The 21280-nt window shown below is 45.0% G+C and overlaps 1 protein-coding gene across 1 annotated transcript in view; it reads left to right on the top strand.

Moving 5' to 3' along the window:
- Window positions 1–300: 300 nt before the first annotated feature.
- Fgd1 (FYVE, RhoGEF and PH domain containing 1) overlaps window positions 301–21280 on the top strand; it is a 48337-nt gene continuing 27357 nt past the window's right edge. The window contains exons 1-2 of the mRNA XM_003462332.5: window positions 301–1380; window positions 20945–21118. Of these exons, the coding sequence (XP_003462380.2) occupies window positions 1074–1380; window positions 20945–21118 (481 nt within the window). The 5' untranslated portion in view covers window positions 301–1073. The remainder of the gene's footprint in view (window positions 1381–20944; window positions 21119–21280) is intronic.

The following is a 21280-nucleotide window of genomic DNA, read 5'->3' as shown; positions in this document are numbered from 1 at the left end:
ATGTGCCTGTGTGGAACCAGGAAGGGATTGGGAAGGTAGGCTGAGCGATTTGTTTGTTTGTTTTATGAGTCAGGGTCTCGCTATGTAGTTCCGATTTGCCTCTTGCTCAAGGCGATCCTCCTGCCTCAGCCTTCCTGAGTGCTGGGATTTATGGGCAAGTGCCATCACGTCCTGCAACACAGAGACAAATTTTATGAGGCAGAAAGAGGCCCTGGAGGGCGACCTCAGGGAGTAGTGAGGCGGGTCAAAGCGAGGGGGCGTGGTCAAGCACAAATCCCGGGCAAAGGGGCGGAGCCCCGGGTAACTGGGTCCCAGCGCCGCTGTGGCTGCGGCAGACTTAACGGCGGCTCCCATTTCCCTGCCCCTCCTTTTCCCAAGGTTTCTTCCCGCTCGCAGCGGCGGAGACCCAGGCTGAGCTTGGAGGATGGCTGAGTCCGGCCCAGGCGATTCCCTTGCTCCAGTGGCTGGAGACTCATCTAGGAGGACAAGCTAAAAGGCTAGCCCCGCAGCCCGAGGGCGCGGCATACACGCGCTCCCCCAGGCCAGCGCCTTCCTCTATTCCCTCCCTTCCCCTCCCCTCCCTCTCCTCCACCCCCAGCCTCTGTTGCGGAGGGAGGAAGAACCCTTTCGGACCAGCCTAGATAGGTTCCCATTCCGAGAGAAAGAACAGACTCTGTACTGGGATCCGACTGGGCGCTCGCCTCGAGGCCACGGAAGTGACTCGCCGTCCACCGCAGAGCCAGCACCGAGTGCAGCTGGTCAACCGCAGCCGCATAGACAGCGCTCTCCAGCCGGCCCCTGGCTCGGCCGAGCCTACTCCCCGCCTGGGGCCAGGGCCGGCGATGCCTGGCACAGCAGCTTTGGTGGCCGCGGCTGCTGCTGCTACTGCCACGGCTGTTGGTCCCGGCCCGGGCCTGGGGCACGAGTCTCCTCAGTCGGGCTGAGTCCGCAGCCCCGCCCCCCCTAAGCCTGAGGCCGCTGCTCCACCGGGCGCCGGGCCTCCTCCGTCTGCGCCTCCGCCCCAGGAGCTGGAGCCAAGCAGGGAGCCCGGGCCCCGCACCCAGGCCCACACCATGCATGGCCACAGAATCCCGGGGAACGCCGGGCCTTCTGATCCTGAACACCCGACCACGAACCCCTCTGGTGCCGCTCCACCGGCCTGTGCCGACTCAGACCCTGCAGTCTCCGAGCCGGGACTGCCGGTGCGCAGGGGCTCAGGCTCTGCTCTCAGCGGCCCCCCGGAGCTCCAGTTTGCCGGACACTCGGACACCAGCCTGGGTGCTGCTGCAGGCCCCCGGGTCTTGCCCTGCGGCCCCAGTCCACAGCACCACCGGGCCTTGCGCTTTTCCTACCACCTGGAGGGCTCACAGCCTCGGCTTGGTGAGTTATTTGAGACAGCATGGGAGCTTGGGCCCCGGGACTGGAACTGGGAGGGGGTTCTTGTTCTAGGGCCCTCTTAACCCCACCTTGGGGCCGGCCCGCTCACCCTAGCCTCTCCTCTCACTCATCCCTCTGCCTGCTGTCCAGTCCTTTTAGCCTCTGTCCCCTTTACCCTTTCTCTGTCCCGTGTCCCTCAGCCTTTCAGACCCTCTTCTATCTGCTGAGGCTAATGGGAGAGGAAGCACTGAGAAAAAGGAGTAGGCTTGCAAAGCATCCGTGGGGATGTTTGGGAGAATAGGATGTGTAACTGGTGGGAACAGGAGAAAGGAGTCTCACATTAGCCGAGTACCTATACTGTGCAAGGCCCTCTACTCAGTGTTTTACATGGATTCTCATTTCAGGTTCAGTATTCCTCAGTGAAGTAGATATTACTAATCACATTTTGCAGGTGAGGAAACTGTGGCTGAGCGAAGTTAAGTAACTTGACCAAGGTCATATGTTCAATGTGGAGCCTAGATTCAAAACTAGACCTATTTGAGTCCAAAAGTCTGTGGTCTTTCCACTTCCCCAAACTGAGACTGGAGACCATGAAAGTAATGCCAAACCTTCTGCTTATGTGATTTTCTCCTGTCCTATTCATCAGCCCTGCAGTATGAATAGAAAAAAAAAAATAGTGGGATGGTAGATTGATCCAAGATTGGGATTTCGCCAGGTGGATGTGGCAGGAGGACAAGAGAAGGAAAGAGTCATAGGTGCTGATGAGAGAGAAAGGTGAGAATCAGGCTTGAGTGGCCAGTAGAGAGGGAAGAGAGCAGAAAGATCAGAGGGGGCATAAAAGCCAATTGTAGCAGAGCAGAAGTGCTTCAAGGACCTCAAAGATGGTTTGTGAGGATAAATCAGGATAGCTCAAATCCTGCTTCTATTTAAGACAAGCCAGAGACCACTGTCGGAGAACCTTTTGCACTGCATAGCCCTGAATGTCTCAGAAGCGCAGCAGTACACCTCCATCTGGGCACATTTTTATGTGAGCCATGGAAGAAGACCAATACACATGTGCCCTCCTTCTACTGGTACCAAAGGAGTTGTTTAAGCCTCTGAGGACTTTTTGGGCTCACATTTCAGGCTCTACAGGTCTTTGGGACTATGGTCTAGCACTAGGTAGCAATAGTGAAACATAAACATGGGCAAGATGTGTCCATTGCTGCTGTTGTGACCTTGGGCTAGTTGTGGAACTTCTGAAAGATTTCAAGGAGCTCCCCTGCGGGCAGGAGATAGCTAACTGATCCTTAACGCCCTATTCTTCTTGTTTCTTCTGCTGGGTTGCCAAACTTCCCTTGACATACACTCTGTAGAGGGGGCTACTTATACTTGTTTTACCTATAGTGCCTTCTTTTGTATCCTAAGACACCCACAAACACTTCCATCACAGGGTCTTTGCATTTGTTTAGCCTTTTGTCTGGTAGCTCTTCCCTTAGCCCTCCACCTGGCTTGCTCCTCATCTTTCAGGTCTTAGCTCAAATGTCACTTCTCAGAGACCTTCCCTGACCACATTAAGTAGGGCCACTTGTGAATCTTTATCACAGCTGCCAGTGTGCTTCCATCTTTGCATTTAATACAATCTGAAATTACCTTGTTGTATGTGTCTACTTGTTTATTGTCCATCTTCCTTCAATAGAATATGAGCGCCTTGAAAGCATGGTTGTGTCTGGTTTTTTTTTTACTGTTGTATTCCCAGTCAATAGCATACTATCTGGCACAAAGTAGGTACTCAATAAATCCTTGTTGAACAAATGCCTGAACAGATACTAAGGAAGCAAATGTAGGTCCTTAGTAACTGTTGCCTGAGAGACTCTGAATTCCTGCCCTTCAGATATTCTTGATCTGAGAGTCAGTACCCAGGAGTGTCTAGACCTCTGGTCTCTGCCTTCTCTGGTCAATACATGGTGGTGTTTCTCAGTATTCCCTCCTCCTCCACCAGTCCTTCCAAATTATAAATCACAACATCCTTCCCAAACTGCTCCCTTCTCTCCCAGAAAATATTTCCAGGATACATTTCCCCAGTGAATCTTGTGTCTCTGTAATTGCATGGTAGATATCTTTTTTTAAAATCCAAAATGAGAATTGGAAATAAGTGTGTCAGGGAAGGACCTGGTCTCCTCTTGCCCATTTGTAACTGACTCACTATGACTCCAGGTGAGTGAATGACTTCTGAGTGCCAAGTTCCTGATCTAGAGAATGCTATGAGGAGTCTATGAGATATAGTATTGGATACAAAGCCTATGGCATAGTATAAAACCTTCAACAACTAGGAGTTTAAAAAATAAAAGAGAAGAGAGAAAAACCTGAAGAGGAGGCGGAAGAATTACTCAAGCCTTGGCAAGGCGGGCAGTGGGCCATGTGATTCACAGCAGCTTGGGTTGTGAGAGGCCTACTTTCCCCACTACCCAATCAGCCTAGGGATAGGCACAAGTGACTTGCTTCTCTCCAAAGGATTTACCTATAATTGGCCCAAACAAGGCAGGGTTGGTGGTTGTAGGGTGTGTGTGTGTGTGTTGTGTGTGTGTGTGTGTGTGTGTGTGTGTGTGTGTGTGTGTACATGCATACACTAAAGGGAAAGAAACAGGGAGGGAGGATTTCCTGAACTTCAATTAAAGGGTTGAAACATTTTAGTCTTCATGTTAAGATTTTCAAGACTGTTGAAGCCTTTATTGAATCATCATCCTTAGGACCTAGTTGCCTTTGCTTGAGGGGAGATTTTTCAGAATAATAATTATATCTTATTCGCGTAAAGAGCCTTGAGTGGCTTCCAACTCCTTTCTTTTTTAGTTGTCCTATCAACTTCCTGGTAAAGGGAAGGACCATTGCTATTATGCCCATTTTCCAAGTTGATGAAACCTAAGGCTTTTATTGGGTTACTGGGAATACCCAGTGAGGTATCAGAGAGGGCTTTGAGAAGGTTGGAAAGGGGTTTCAAAGTACAAATTAGCACACAGGGATTTGATTTTACCCTACCTTATTCCCCAGGATTGAGGCCAGATACTGGGAGTTGGGGTAGGGGTTGAGACCTGACCCTAACTCAGTCAAAGGAATTGTACCTGATATTAGAGCCTTTTTGTGTGGTAGTGGGAGAAACTGAGCCAATTTGGGCGATAGTAGGATGGGCTGTCTCCTGATTTGGACCGTGGAGCATCTTCAAACACTCTAAAATAAGAGTTAAAAATGCTTTCTAAGTTGGAAGGTGGGAGTCCCTAGATGCTGTCTTGTTTAGAGTTTCCCAAACTGAATGAACATCAGAAACACTTATTGACCTTAAAAAATATTACTCCCAGGTTATACTTGAAGTTCCAGAATCTCGAGGTCAGAACCCAGATATCAAGTTTTAAAAGGTTCCAAGTAACCCTGTTACATATCCTAGAATGGAAGCTACTGGAAAAACCGATTTTTGAGTTGAGGTAGTAGAGAGCCAGAAAGCTGATGATTGATCGACTAACTGATTTTCAAGAGGCAGTGATTTAGCCATCATCTTACAATGAGTCAGTATCATTAGGGCCAGCAGAATGCACCTGCCTTCTCCTGTGAGGTTCTCTCCCCAGAGCCCTGTGTAAGATTCTCTAGTCAGTCTCAGCCCAGAAGAGAGGTATGGGATCTAAGAAAAAGGGAGTTAGTCTCTCATCCATATGCACCCAAACATTGACTGCCTCATTTTGCCTCTAGCCCTAGCTAGTAAACGGCTGCCACTTAGTAGTTCTAAGTTAGAAGGCAGCTACAGCCCTGGAACATTAAGCAGAGTAAATCCTGGCACCAACATGACCCTAACATAAAGGAAGGGCTCTATAGTGACACCAGGCAGTTCGGGTAAGTTTAGTGGAAGCAAAGGCATGGAGATATGGAGCATGGAGCTGGTATATGCATGAGTGGCGAAGGACTTTCTCCTGATTGCAAATAGGAACCATTGAGGGGAGGGGTTATCAACGGAGGAATGATGTGTGTGTTCAGATGTGTTCCCTATAGCTACATATGAAGAATGGATGGAAAGGGTACTGGAGTGGAAGCAGAGAAACAGGCAGGCAGGTATAGCAGTCATTCTAGTAAGAGGTGATGGTAGCTCAGGTTAGAGTGGTGGCTGGTAGGGAAAAGAAGGTCTGAGAGATACTGCAGTGCTAATATGGACAGACTTTGGTAGTGGCTTAGATATAGAGACCAAGAAAGAGTAAAATGTCCAGATCATTGTGGGTTTTCTGATACCAACTAGAGTGATCTGATGGATGAGAGTGGGGCCATCTACATGCAACAGAAGGAGCAGTTTTAGAGAAAAATAGTGAGTCATTTTTGAGACATGGATTTGAGAGGCATGGGAAAACATCAAGGCAGAGATAGCTAGCAGGCATTTGGATGTGGGATTAGAAATTTCAGGAAATAGTTGTGGGCCAGAGATGTTGAGCATTTTTCACCACCAACACATGCCATGGCCTGTGTGTAGCTCATATGGAAAGTGTGCATGTTTCTGAGAGACAGTTCTATCCTTGAGGTCAGCACAGTCACATTCAAATGGATTATTTGCCTTAGAAATGCCGCTATTTTGGGGAGAGTACAGTAGTTTTTAAAGTATATTTGTGCAGTGTTGAGACTCACTTCACATATATCCATGCAGGGTAGCTGACTTTTACAAGAACTGAGGTAGTACTCCTAAAAGCCAAATCAAACATTGGTGAATTCATGTGGCTCTTTCAATGCTGTTCCTGCTCAGGGCATCTAAGAGGCCCCAGAGGAGGTTTATTCATGGAATGCAGAAGAGGAGGCTGAGTACAAGAGGCTCTGGCGAGCTGTGTGAGGATTTTTTTGGAAAGCAGTAGTTGAGATTTCTAAAGCGTTTAGGGAAAGACCCAGATGTGGTTCCTAGTCAGTTAGGGCCTTCCAAACAAACACAACAAAATGTACACCCTCTGGGTAGGTGGACAAAGGACTTCTTCAGATAAGACTTAAATTACTGAAGTTTTCAAGTGAGGATTGTTGGCAGTTCTACTCCGTGGCCTTTTCAGGTGTCCTGTCTCTAGGGGAGAGGCCATCTGGAGCTACCTGTTCTCTCAAAGTTCAATCTCAGCTAATAATACCCCAAAAAGCCATAAGCTATGTCTTTTGGGGGACCAGTTAGCTAAATGCCTTAGGCAGATGTGAAGCTGGCCAGACACTTGGCTGGGTGGGGCTAGGACCTGTCTGGAATGAGGGCAGAAAGAGCATTCTGCTACTGACTAGCCCTTCAGATATAAATTTACCTCATCTGAAAAGAACACACATCTTTGGAGCAGCAAAACCAACTTCTTTGGGATCCAGTATCTATTTCCTTGAACCTGGAAGGCATCACACCTCCAAAGGACACAGAGGACTGGAGACAAGGCTGCAGGGCAGCAGCTAAAGGAGCTTAAGCACTTATAGTTCTGCCATTGGTTCTTTGTGCCTCCAGGCTTCCTTTCCCCACACAGGGCTTTAGTGACCCCATTTGTAACATCACAGACCTACTAGTGGCATTTGTCTGGCATATAATATGGCAGCCACAAATACTTGGTCAGAAAATAAGGGAGAGAGGAAAAGAAGGAGAGTGTTAATGTGTGTATTGAGTGCCTACTATGTGCTGGACTCTGGGCTAGGTGCTGGGTGTCCCTGTTCTCATGGAGCTCACATCTAGCAGGAAAGACACTACAAGTAATTCCAACACAGATGCTGCAGGAATACATGGGGAAGAGGTAGGGAAAAGAGGATACTTGGGATAAGACCTGAAGGATAAACAGGAGTCTTGAGGTAAGGAGAAGCAGAAAAGTGAATCAAGCTGTGGGAATGACATGTGCCAAAGTCCTAGGAGAAAGAGAGCACTTTTGAGGAACAGACAAGAGGCCATTGTGGCTGGATAGTGGGGGCAGGGAAGTGTTCTTTAGGCTTTCCTAGTCTCTGTGCTCAGGAATTGGAGTTCACCCCAAAGGCAAGGGGAGCTCTGCACAAAGCTGAAGGATTGAAGGTGACTCTGTTTTCCAAAACCTTGCTGTGATGTGGAGAATGGCCTTGGAGAGGGCCTTGAAGATAGGAGATGGAGGGTAGTATATGAATTACAGAGCTATTAAGAATCTTGGTCTTCTGGTCTTAAGGACAGTCTGCATGTGTGAGTTGAGGGCAAAGGAAGAGTGGTGGAGAAAGCCCGGTCTCAGACTAAGGTGAATTACTGCATGGAGGCACTGTTCCTGGTATGATTTTGGAAGGCAGGCCAAGGAGCAGATCAGCTGGAATGGGGAGGTGTGGTTTGTTTAAGATACACTGACTCAGAGCAGGAAAACAGTGTTTCTATACTGGATTTCTAGGCGACAGTGCCCCAAATGAATGAGCTGTGTCTGTCTGGGCCCCGGAGTTAGGACAGGAAGCTGTGGGACACAAGTGTGTGGATGAAGCTTCTAGGGAACAGTAGACTCTTTCTGATGCCAGTGACTTTTAAGTCCTCAGTACAGCTTCCCAATGGCCCTCTGGAGGGAAAGGGTTAAATCATCGAGGGAAGTCACTGGTGGAAAGCGGGAAAGGCGGCGGGACTGGCAGAGCTAGTCCCTGGGAGCTACAGCTGGCATAGAAACCCTTCCGCCCCTGGCCAGTTAGGTCCGTTAAGCAGCCGCTGGCGATCACGCCACTGCCTTTGCTTTAGTGTTTGTCTTCTTTTCTGCTCCCCCTCCAGCTTTGTCCTGGCTCCTCCTTGCCAGGCCACCTAATTTATTCCAGGTGTAGACGTGGCCCCGCCCCCACCCAAGGAGGGCAGGGAAGGCTTAGGTCTTTCTTTTACTAAGGATTTCTTGGGGTGAGTCGCTCAGTTTTATTGATCACTTCCCTTTCTGCAGAACTCTTAAAGGGTCTTTTAGGTCCCTGTCTCTGGCAGGATCTGGCAATAGGGAGAGCCCTCAGACTCAGTTCTACCAGTTTTCTCTAACCTTGGGCAAGTCACTTCACTTCTCTGAGGCTTGGCTTTGTCATCTGTAAAATGGGGCTGTAAGTCTCACCTCCTAGGCCTGTTAGGAGGATTAAACACTACAGGCAAAGCCCAGAGCCCTTGGCATAGCACACTGTAGCCATTCAACAAATGGCCCTAGCCTCCTGCCCTTTCTATTCTGCCCCTTTGTCTCTCTGGGCCTGCATACCTTACTGACTCCCATTCCCTATGTGGACATTTTTCTCTCCCTTCTGAAAAGGGGGGGGGGAATATATATATATATATATATTATATATATATAATATATATATATATATATATATAATATATATATATATGAAGTTTTCCTGTCTTTTCCCTCCTTGTCTTGTCCCAGAGTCTTTATCAAGTCTTTTTCTTTCATAATTGCTCTGTCTTCGGCTCTCAGATTTGACCAAACTTCTGCTAGATGGGAGGGGATATGCATGGATGCTGGGGTCCCTGGAATGAGGCAGAAGTCAAAGGGACCATCTCTCTAGTGGCTTTGTCCTTATAGGGAGGGGAATCCCAGCCAGCGTGGCAGCCCAGACACTGGGTAATTACTGCCCCCAATGCTCCCAGCTGCAATTCCACTCCCTTTTCTTCCTGTCCTCTGAAGTCCCCAGCTCCTCCCTGGGGTGGAGTTACCACCACCACCACCCCGCCCCATCTTTCTCTGGCCTCTAGTCTGGAGAAAGTGGGAGAAGGTGACCAGACCTTTCCAGCAATCAAATAAGGGAAATGAACTGCTTAGGCTCTCATGTGGCTGTGTAGTTTGTATGTGTGTGTGTGTATACACACATGTGCATCTGCCTGGCTGTTTTTCTTCTCATGCATCTGTTCTATGTGTGTTAAATGTTCTTGTTTCTGTATGTCCTTGTGTATGTTTGCATGTGTGTCTGTGTATGTATTCCAGATTACATATCACGCTGTATCTAAGCCCGTGGAGGTTTTGAGATGTTTCTACATAGGGTGTTCTGTAGATTTTGTGTACCTTCCTATTTCTGAATGTGTCTGTTTCCATGCCTGTATTTGTTTCTATGACCCCTAGGTCTATATCTTGATAATGGTGTTTGAGGGGTGGAGGTGGCCTCCTGCTTCTGTGTCCTTCACCACCTCTTTTTCCTGCTCTGGAACCTTCTTGCAAACGCAGAGCTCTATTGTTCAGACAGTGGCATAGCTAGAGTTCGTGCCACTCTCTAACATATCAGAATATGTTAACCTATTTAAATACCACCCTAAAAATGTGCCACCCTGGGTGGACTGCTGTGCCCCTCAAAAGGCACGCCATTGTCTTCAGACATACACTTCATCCCACCACACAGATACCTTGCTCTTGTCTGAAGGATCATCCCTAGTTCCATATATAAAAAAACACAGTCAAATGGTTGACTAAATCCCACCTCCATTAGAAAGTCTTCTCCCTTCTTCCTTCCCTCCTCCAACTGTGATTCCTTTTCCAAGTCAGCAAACATTCAGTGAAGATGTGCTCTGTAACTTTGAACACCAACATTCTTGGGATCAAGCTATGTATACTCAAGCTAGTCATTTTGCTTCCTTGTGCCTCAGTTCCTTATATGCAAAATAGAACCAATAGTTCACACAGAATTGTTAGGAGAATGCCACACAGAAAAGTATCCACACAATGCCTGGCCTAGATAGGTGTTCAACAAACACTTGAATTCCTATACCTTATATCCTTATATACTAAATAATTAACAGTTTGAATTCCAGAGAATTTTCAATATTCTTACAATTCTCTGTTCTCTTCTCTAGACATCCTGCATAGGGCAGAAGATGAACTGGGCCAGATAAAACAAAAGGCAGGTTTCGGTCTGAGAATTCCTGACAAGTATTACATGAGCTAGCTTCCTGAGTTTTCTCAGGCCCAGAGGACACAGTCCTTCCACAGGTTGGGACATAGGACCTCCAAGGCTGTCAGAGCATGTTGTATGGGGCAAAAAAATGTAAATAGTGAGATAAAAGGGTAAAAGGGGCTTTACTGGCCACTTAATTTGCATATTGCAACGTGAAAGCTGACAAGTTGAATTTGACTCAGAAATTTCACTTAGTCTGCTCACTATTGTGTTTGTTTGTTTGTTTGTTTGTTTGCTTGCTTGCTTTCCCCTTCTTTGTGGTAGTGGAATTGGATTGAAGCCAGGACCTTTGCATTGAGCTACATCCCCAGCCTTTTTTTTTGAGCCCATTTTGCTAAATCATTAAGTGCCTTAGGCTGGGCTCAAATTCACATTCACCTACCTCATGACCTGGAGCGCTGGAATTATAGGTGTGTACCATCACACCCAGTTTTGTAATCCTTATATTCAGAAGCCCAATAGATTTTAGGGAAGAACCACCTGACTACCACCCAGGGGTCCTGTAAACAGGTCCTCCTGCACATTCCAGATTTGACACAGTTTTGTGTTTAAATTTCCATAAAGAACATCTGCCAGGCCAAGCAAGGCCTGGATGCAGTCTGGCCTTGAAGATGGACTAGGAAAGCTGGGCTGAAGCTTAACTTCAAGGGGTACATGGGAAGAGGTGGGGCAGTTATGGCTTTATCTCCTTTTTTTTTTCCAACCTAAGAGATTCTTCTGCAGCTGACTTTCCAAAAGGCACTTTTGTTTTGTTTTGTTTTATGATAGGATCTTACTTTGTAGTGCAGGGTGGGCTAATTCACTCTGTAGCTAGGGCTGACCTCAAACATGGTGATTCTCCTACCTCAGTCTCCTGAGTGCTGGGATTACAGGCATGCACCACCATGCCTGGTCTCACAAGGCACTTTCTGATGATGTTCTTTCTTCTCCACTCTCTCTGTTTCCTTTCCCTACCCCACCCCAACCCCAGGTATACCACCTGCTCCTGCCTACCTCTCAGCCAGGAAAGGCCAACATGTGGGGCCTGTTACCAGAAATTTGCATAAGTTGTGAGTAGGCCTGAATCCTAGGGCCATCTTCTGCCCACCCTAGCATCTCAACAGTTGTCAAAATGAGAAGCATATACGTATTTTCTCCTTTTTTCATGTAGGGAAACTGGGGTCCAGATACATGAAGCCACTTGCCTCAGGTCACCAGGGAGTTAATGGCCAACATCCAGTCTGGGGTCCTAATAGCTGGGTTGAGATTAAGCCAAGGCTACACCCAGCCAGGGAGTGGGAAGGCTGGCAGCTGAAATTTCCAAAAAGAAGTAAGGGAGAAACAGGATCCAGTTCCAGTGGGAATGGTCCAAAGGAGGAGTCCTTGTCCTAAAACTCAGCTAGAAGCTGGACTTGCTCTGCCAGTAAACTCGGAAGCATGTACTCAGAGCACCTGCCAAGCAGGGGCGTGCAGCAACCAGAAACAATTTTTGGAATGATTTTTCTATTTCAATAACAATAAATTATAAGAAAATTCGAAACTCAGCTATACTTCTTGACATACATTTTCACTTTTGTATGGTTTGTATTTGAATAGGGGAGATGAGACCATTGTCTTTTCACTGTCCAGCCACTTCTAGTAGGAATCTGGTCCTGATCTCCAGAGCTCTCCTGATGAGTGAGGATGGATTCTCACAGGCTGAATTTGCTTATGTTTCTCAGTCTCTCAGCAGTATTTTGTGCGTGTGGTACTAGGAGAACCTCGGGTCTTTACCCTGAGCTACATCCCCAGCCCTTTCTATTTATTTATTTATATTATTCTTTTAAGACAGGGTCTTACTAAATTGCCAGGCTCGGCTCAAATTTATAATCCTCCTGCCTCAGCTATCCAGAGGGCTGGGATTACAGACATGTGCCACCATGCCCAGCTTTAATAGTAATTTTATGTCAAGCTGTAGCCTGTAGCCTGTGTGTTTATGTATCTCTATGTGAAGTTTTGTGCTTTATGGTTATATGATTCTTGTTTAAGTTTATCCCATATCACCATATATGTATATGTGTATATGTTGGGGGCACTGCATTGTTTTTCATTGTCTCATAGACACCACCAAATCAGCGAGCTAAAATTATTATTTTGGTTTGTTCTTTTTTTTTTTTTTTTGAGATAAGATCTCACTGTGTAATACGGGTTGGCCTTGAGTTCACTGTGTAGCCCAGACTGGCCTCAAACTTGTGGTGATCCTCCTGTGTCAGCCTTCTGAGTGCTAGGATTACAGACATGTGCCACCACATCTGAATTTTTTAAAAAAATATTTTGATTTTAGACAAGGGAACTGAGGCTCAGATAAGATAAGGACACAGGGTCAAATCACTAGTGAATGGTGGTATTGGGTTTAACCTGGGATCTGTATGACTCCAAAACCAGCCATTCCTTTTCTTTGTTTTGTTTTTCCTTTTTTTGTGCATGCAATTAAAATTTACTGTGTAGCTCAGGTTGGCCTCAAACTCGAAATGACCTTCCTGCCTCAGCCTCCCAAGGGATTACAGGTATGTGCCACCATACATGGGTAATACTTTAATCCAGGCAGTGCAGTCGGTGATTATGATGATATCAGTCTTGTTTGAAATAGTCAATCATCCTGATTTTTAAATTACTCCCTTCCTCTGCTGTTCACTCCTTCATCTTTCACAATGCCAGGGATAGAACCTAGGGCCTGACACATGCTAAGGAAGTGTGCTACACTGAGTTACACCTCCAGTCCCAACTCTATTTTTAAACAAATGAGACTAGATGCAAAGATATCACTGAACTAATGTCACTGTCAAAACATTCAGGTGCCCACTGTAGGGAAAACTGGGTAAAGCATCCAGCCTGCCCAAAGCTTAAATGGGTGGGGAGTCTGGTGGGTCTTGGTTGCCAGGTATGCTTTGTAGGCCTGCCTCTGCCTTCTGCACTCAGAAGCCATCCCTCAATAGAGTTTCTAAAATTTGTTCCCAAAAGGTACAATTAGATTTGGATTTAAGATATATAACAAATACTTTTTTAGTACAGGTAGAGCATCTCTAATCTGAAATCCAAAATGCTCTGAAATTTGGGTTTTCAACTTGCAGATTTGGGATGCTCAAATGATAAAATCTATACAAATGTTCTAAAGTCCAAAAATTCACAAAATCTAAAACACTTTCTGATTGATGTGTCTTGAAATGTTGTTGTAGTTGTTGTTGTTCATTTTCTTCTTCTTTTTTTGTTTTTATTCTTGAAATACAATGAATTTGGAAGAAAAATAAATAAAACATTTCTGCTCCAAAGCATTTTAGATAAAGGAACACTCAATCTGTGTAGCATAATAACTTCTTAGTATAAATATGCATAAGACATAGTTATACATAAACAAATTATTCATTAGTTAGGTTTAGTGGCACACACTTGTACTCACAGTTACTCATAAAGCTGAGGCAGAAAGATCATAAGTTTGTGGCCTGCCTGGGCAATTTAGTGAGACCCTGTTTCCAAATAAGTTTTGTGTGGGTTTGTGGTAATGGGGATTGAATCCAAGTACTCTATCACTAAGCTACATCCCAGCCCTTTTAAAAAGATGTTTTTTGTTTTGAGATGCAGCCTCATTAAGTTGGCCTGGAAGACTGGAACTTGCAGTCCTCCTGCCTCTCCTCCCAGAATGCTGTGATTACAGTCATGAGTTATTATCTTTACTTTTCTCATTGCTGAGACAAAACACTTAAAGGAGAAGGAGAGGGTTATTTGGCTTATGTTTCATAGAGTTTTCAGTTCTTGGTGGGCTGGCTCCAAGGCAGAGTGGTTCATGGTAAAAAGTATCACAGAGGAGAAAGAGTTCATTGCAGGCAGAAGAGAGCAAAAACAAGGAAAGGACCTTAGTATGTTTTTTTTCTGTCCCTTTTATATTCTGTCTAGGCTACCAAGATTAGGGCAGTGCCAAACCAATCAGTGGACTGGTTTAGTAATCACCACTTTTATTCCCAGCATTGCATTATGAATCAATCCCACACTTTAGATCCAGCCACCTCTGAAAAAGCCCCACCTATGTGACCACATAAGGCTTCGAGGGGACATCTAAACATAAGCCATAGCATCCACTATGCCTGGCTCCTAGTCTTTTAAAAAATGTTGTTATGAAGCAGGAGACTTCATTATCAAAATAAAAAAGGGCGGGGGATATAACCCAGTTCTACCCTGTATGAGACCCTGGGTGGGAGATTGTTTATCTGAAATTTCAAATATAACTGGTTATCTTAGTTACTTGCCTCATCATTGGAACAAAATACCTGACAGTCACAACTTAAGGAAAAAGAGGTTTATTTTGGCTCACATTTCAGACCATAGTTGCAGACTTCAAAACAGGACAGCATGGCAGAAGGGCTTGGCAAAGAGCTGCTCAAGCTTGGCAGACAGGAAACAGTGAAGGGAGGAGCTGGGAAGGAAGGTATATTATTCCAGGTCATGCCCACAGTAGCCCACCTCTTCAACCAGATCCTACCTTCTAACAGTGAGTCACCTATATTACCCCATAATCTAGTCATCTTCCAAACAGGTGGGGCTTTGGGTCCATTTTAAATCTAAGCCATAACACTGAGTGTCTTGTATTTTATACGAATTCCCTTTCTCTGACCTTTCCCTCACCTGAACTTACCCATCCCAACAAGCTACTTCCCATCCCCCACCCAGTGGGAACCTCCTGAGTTACCACTTAGCTTTTCCTGAATGGGTATCTATTGTCTTTTAGATTGGGAGGTTTCTGAAAGTAGGGATCAACATTGCCCTTCCTTATGCTGGGGTGTAGCTCAGGGGTAAGAGTGCTTGCCTAGCATGCAAGCCCCTGTGCTGTGTCCTAAAAAGACTGCTCTTCTGGCCTGCTGAGGGACTACAGAGGTTAGAGGTGGAGCAAGGAGAGGGAACTCCTCTTCTCCACCCTTACAACAGAACTGGGGAGTTCTCAGACATTTCTGAATTTCCCAGTGTGTGCTTTCTGTCAGTGCTGGGAGTTGTCTGAGTGGTGGTAATACTTGTGTGTATACACCAGTGTGCCAACTGCATTGCATATGGACATATGGGATAGCTGTGATGTTATCTCTGGGTCTTTGAGTGATGTGCACAGTTGGTATGTGGTTGTAATGTTGTAGAATTTGGTGGTGTGACTGTGTGTATGAGGAAGCTTCCTTGGTGGCCTTTGCTCTGGTAAGCCCAGTGGTGGAAGGAGCAGTGCTGGTGAAGGATCTTATCAAGGGATGTGAATAAAGGTATATGTGTGTGAAAGAAAGTTATAGATAATCAAACATAAGGAAAATGGACTGGAAAAAACTAGTGCAAGACCTGGTAGTTTTGTGGTAGTTCTGGGGGAGTGAATAGTTTGTGTCAGTAGGAAAAGCTGTGGCTTCTAGAAAGGGGAAAGGGAATTCTTCTACTCTGAGAGCTCCCTGAGGGCAGGAATGGAATTTTCTTATACCCTAACACTGAGTCTACGAGGCTCAGAAATATTTGTGGGACCAAACTAAACTGAGGAAAACCAGAGAGTTCAGTAGGGCCCTGAGAGGCCACTAAGGCCTGCATGAGTTTTTGTTTTCCAATGGGCAACAGAGAGCTATGGAGCTGTGGAGAGTTCTCATCCAGGTAAATCATTATGATTGAGCTTGACTATACAAAGGGCTGAGGATACAGCTCAGTGATAGAGTACTTGCCTAGCATGTATTCGATCTCCAGTATCACCATCATCACCCCTCCCAAAAAAACCTATTATGATAAAATACAATCAGTCACTCTGAGGGAGCAAGCCCTGGGAGAAGGGAACCAATACTGGAAAACTTTCCTGGAGGAAACCAGGAAGTGTAGGCAAAGGGAAGGGATAGAAACTGAAATAGGAGTTAGAGGAATGATCTTGAATCTTTTCCCCCTAGGTAGAAACTAGCTTGGTTCTTGGTCAGAGCTAGACTCCTAAACTAGAACCCATTGTTCATCTCCCTATAGGCAGTGTTGGGGATATCCCTCTTACTAGCCACACTGCAGGGTTTTATATGATTTTCTAAAGCATTAGGGTCCATACTTGTCCCCCCTGGTTTCTCGCTTTTCAGCTTCCCTTTGGAGAGCAGAGTTAAGAAAAGATGCCAGTGTCCAGAACCAGTCTGCCTGATTATCTGCCATTGACTTGCCTTGAATCTTTGGGCTAGTCACTGCCTCTTTCTCTCTCTGATTTCATTTCCACACTAAAGCTGAAGTGACAGTGCCTGAACCCCTCATGTGGGACATTATGGGTGTCCCACTATCTGGGAATTTCATTCAGCCTACTATCCTGTAAGACTACCTTCAGGGAGGCAGAAAGAATGGAGAGCTAGGCCCACCTCTGGACTTCTAGGTGAGGTAGCAGAGGGTGTTAGCACAAGGCCATGGAAGATGGTTTGGTCACTTTACCCTGAGGATCAGTAGTGGAGCAGAAGCAAAGAAGGCACATGGGAACCCTTTTGCCCTGCTATAGACTGTGGCGGGTCCTGCCTGCTTTCAGGAGTGAGAAGGGTCAGGTAGGTGCCACAGGCCCAGACAGTTGACAAGGGGCTTCTGGCACCTGTGTGTATGTCTGAGGGAGTGCTGTGTTTGCATGGCAGGCAGGGTGGCTGGCTCTTCTCACTGCCTCTTTGGCCTATCAGTTACTCTCTGTGTCTCTTAACTTTTCTGGCTGTGTGTCTTTCCAACTGTGTCTCCACCTGTGCTGCCTCCAGGTGATTCATCCTCCCAAACCTCAAGCCCAGGGCAGAACCAGCCAGAATGTGCTGAGCAAGGCAGGGTGAGTAGCCCAGCGAAGCAAAGAGAAGTACCTCCTCCATCCTAGCCAGGCCTCGACGGCTCAGGTGGGGAAGTGACAAAACTGCACCCAAAGTAAGGTATATATAAAGAGAGGAGTACTTGCCCTAGGATCTGGGGCACCATGTTCTCTTGGGGCTGGGCAAAGCCCCTGATTTGAGTTTCCTGACCCTGCCCAACTGGCCTTAGAGCGGGTCAGGTGAGAGGCCTCGGGAAGCTTCTAGAACTCCAAGACTAGAGTTATTCCTTTCTTCTAAGACAGGAAGATTTACAATTCCCTTGGACTTTTTATGCCTGTGTGACTGTGTAAGAGAGAGTACAGATGTCTCTGTGTATACTGTATGTTTTTGCAACAGAGGCAGCATGTGACACTGTGACTATTTAGATTAGGAGATAAGTGTGCTATGTCTGTGTATCTCTGAACCAAGATCCTGTGATACTGTGGCCATGTTTTTTGTTTGTTTTTTTGTTTGGTTGGTTGATTGGTTAGAGTTTTTTTTTATCATAAACATGTTTCTTTCATGAGTATGACATTAAATTATGCTACCTGTCTGACTCTGTCTCTGTGCTTCTGATTAGATGACAACATGTGACTTTATTATGTTTTGCTATTGTGTGAGGTTGTGTCTGACCTGGTATAATTAACCCTCTCTGGCTCAAGTCTTTGGGTGTAACCATGTTTGCAGGTGTACACAACCATAAATGGTCCACTCAGTTATAAAAGCACAATTTATACTGTTTCACACAACTGTGTACAAGGCCACACAAAGTCAAACATCCAAATACATGTCATAACCCCCCTGAAAGTGGCTGAGGCTGGAGGATCTCAAGTTTGTGGCTAGCCCTAACTATATACCAAGACTCTATCTCAACCTCCCCCCTCAAAAAGTACATTATAGTGTGTATGATACTCCATGATTCTGCAATTTGAGATACAGTGTAAATTACACTGTATATCTCTGTAACTCAGTGGAACCACATTTAAGAGATATATATTAACAAGATATATGATGGTGTATGGGTATGTGATTTGTGTATAAGATGACAGAAATCTTGTTGTGTTACTATGTGTATTTTCATGACTGTTTGTGACCATATTTGAGGGTACGTGTGATACCACAGCACTGTGATTATATGTAAGGTTGTATTGCAGGCCTTTGTGACTTTACTTTCAGGGGTGTTATGACATATATTTGGATGTTTGAATTTGTGTAGTCTTTGCATGCTGTTGTATGAAACTGTAAATTACACCATGTGCTTTTGTAACTGAGTGGTGCCATTTAGGATTGGTTATTTATGAAACTATGACAGAAGGTAACAGACCCTTTGTGGTTATCAGAGGCCATGTGGCTGCAGCACAGTATAATTGACAGCATGGACCATTGGTGACTCTGAGAACTCTTTAAGTAATGCTCACTCTCTTGTCCTCAAGCTTGCTTGCCTGCATCCCACCCTAAACAAGGGATTTTGTGGTTTTCTTCTGCCACAGGATGGATATCCAACTCCTCAACCTGGAATTCAAAGTTTTCTTTCTTCTCTTTCTCTCTCTTTACATGACTTCCATGTCACCTAAGGCACTCCTACAGCCCTATCCCAGCGTGCGCCATCTAAGCCCTGTCCCATTTTCCTCACATGTCAACTCTTAGGGGGCTTCCCTCACTGCCTCCTAGACTGAATCTTCTCTCCTAATAGTCACCATAACCTCCTCAAGGACCCAAAATGGGTGGCTTTACATGGGACTTATAATAAGGGAAGAGGGACAGTACCAATAGGCTTTTCTTGTTTTTCTGAGTTTACTGTTGCTATTTTAAGGTTGTTTCTGTTAATTAACTATGGAATTCTGAGTGTGTGCGTTAAGAGTGATTTGCTCGTGGGTGGGTGTACAGAATATGGATGTGGAAGTAGAGGAGGGTAGTATGGATTGGTGAGAAGGTGGGATTTAGGTGTGTGTGTGGGGTGTACTAGAGATTGAATTTGGGGCTTTTACACTGATCTACATCCCCATCCCTTTTTAATTTTTAATTTGAGACAGAGTCTTGCTCTGGCTGGCCTCAAACTTGCAATTCTGCGTCGGCCTCTCAGAGTTCTGGGATTATAGGCATGTGCTACCATGTTCAATAAGTTGATATGTTAAGAAGTAAAACAAAGAAAGAGAAAGAAAGAAAGAAAGAGAGAAAGAGAGAAAGAGAGAAAGAAAACTTGTGAATTATGAGTTTTATCATTTTTTTTTACTGTAGGTTGAACCCAGGGCCTTTGCACTTAAGCTACATCCCCACCCCTTTTTACTTTTTATTTTGAATTAGGTTTCCACTAAATTTCCCAAGCTGGCCTGGAACTTTCTTTTTTTAATTTTTTTTTTTAATTTTAAAGCAATTAAGACAAAAGAGGACATAACAAAGCAGATCAGAACAGAACAACGTAAGCAACACAGTATTTCACCACAAGACAACCCGTAATTAACAGTAACTACCATAATGTCTCTTTCTTTGAAATAGTTGAGCATAACTTCATATACAATAGTATCAAACATAACAAAATAGTATAAAGCCATTAAAGAGAATGAAAGTATTACAGGGCATTCAGAACCAAATAACAGAGAATGAATAATGGCTACTATATTATCTCATTTTCCATAGAAAATTTGTTTATACTATCACACATAATAAAATCCAAATAGATAACAATATGATAGAACCAGTGGAAACAGAAGAACAAAAACATGGTAGGACTTCAGAGTAAGATGATATTAAGTCAGCACTGGCTATTATAATGTCTTGTTTTCTTCAAAATAGTTGTTCACACTATCACAAATAATAAAATCAAACAAACCAGGATAAAATCATTCCAACTAATGAATGCAAAAATTATAAGGCTTCAAAGCAATGTAATGGAATATCATGATTACCATAAACTCTTATGTACTCTTACCATTTCTTACACTAGGGATACTATATGGTATTTATACATATGAGTTTGATTTATTTCGCTTATGAGTATGGTCTCAAGTTGCATCCATTTATTTATAAATATCTCAATGTGATCATTCTTTATAGCTGAGTAGTACTCCACTGTATAAAAATACTACGACTTTTTTATCCATTCCTCAGCTGATGGACACTTAGGTTGTTTCCATGATCTGGCTATTACAAATTGTACTGCTATAAACATAGGTACACATATATCACTGTGGTATGAGTTTTCAGTTCTTCTGGGAATATGCCTAAAATAAGAACAGCTGGATCAAATGGGGCTTCCAATTCCAGCTTTCTGAGAAATTTCCAGACTGACCTCCACATTGGTTGCACCAATCTCCACTCCCACCAACAGTGCAGGAGACTTCCTTTATCCCCACAGACTTTTCAGCATTTGTTGTTGGTAGTTTTCTTGATCCTTGGCCTGGAACTTTCAATTCTCCTGCCTTTGTCTCCCAAGTAGCTGGGATAACAGGTATACTACTCTGCACTCAACCTGTTTCATTATTTTTAATTATAGTCCACTGTATAAAATTACAGATAGGAAATTTCATATATTCTCAGGGCCTTAAAAAGTAAGATGAAGAATGGTTTGTGCTGAACATTTCCATTGTGGCTATGTAAACAAAGGCTGCAAATACATACACAAACTTCACAGTGCTTCCACCCCTATCCTGGGTAAACTCCATAGTAATAATACCTGCAGATGTACATGGATTCAATGTATTAATCACCAAGAACTCTTATGAAAACCGCCAGTCTCATCTGAGCCTACCTCCTCATCTGAGGTGTGGGGTAGATGCTTCCCAGAAAAGCAATGTGGCCAATAAAGGGGCTCAGGGAAGCGCAACAATCCAGATACCCCATGAAGACACACATTTCTCTAGTCTCCTTTGAGGAAAGTCAGTAACTTCACAGTTTCTCCCTTTCTGCAGGGCTGCAACAGGGAAATCGGATCCTGATTAAAAGTTTGTCCCTTGACCCTGGCCAGAGCCTTGAGCCTCATCCAGAAGGCCCCCAGTGGCTTCGCTCAGACCCAGGTTCCCCCACTGAAACCCCCAGCCAGCGTCCTTCACCACTGAAGCGGGCACCAGGCCCAAAGCCACAGGGTAAGTGATTCCAGAAAGAATAGAGAAGCAGCCCAGGGGAGGGGACAGAGAAGAGGAAAAGGGAGAAGTTAACTGGTGGTAGAGGAGTGGGCTTATTAGAAGAACAGTAAGGCTCCATGGTCTCAGAAGCTGTGCTACCTAGACTGCAGGTTGTGACTTGGG

The sequence above is a fragment of the Cavia porcellus genome, unplaced genomic scaffold, assembly GCF_034190915.1.
Source record: "Cavia porcellus strain 051 isolate PalLab524CR breed Dunkin Hartley unplaced genomic scaffold, mCavPor4.1 scaffold_3, whole genome shotgun sequence".
Taxonomy (NCBI): domain Eukaryota; kingdom Metazoa; phylum Chordata; class Mammalia; order Rodentia; family Caviidae; genus Cavia; species Cavia porcellus.
Note: the sequence above shows the minus strand (reverse complement) of the source record. Positions and strands in the feature narration are given on the sequence as shown.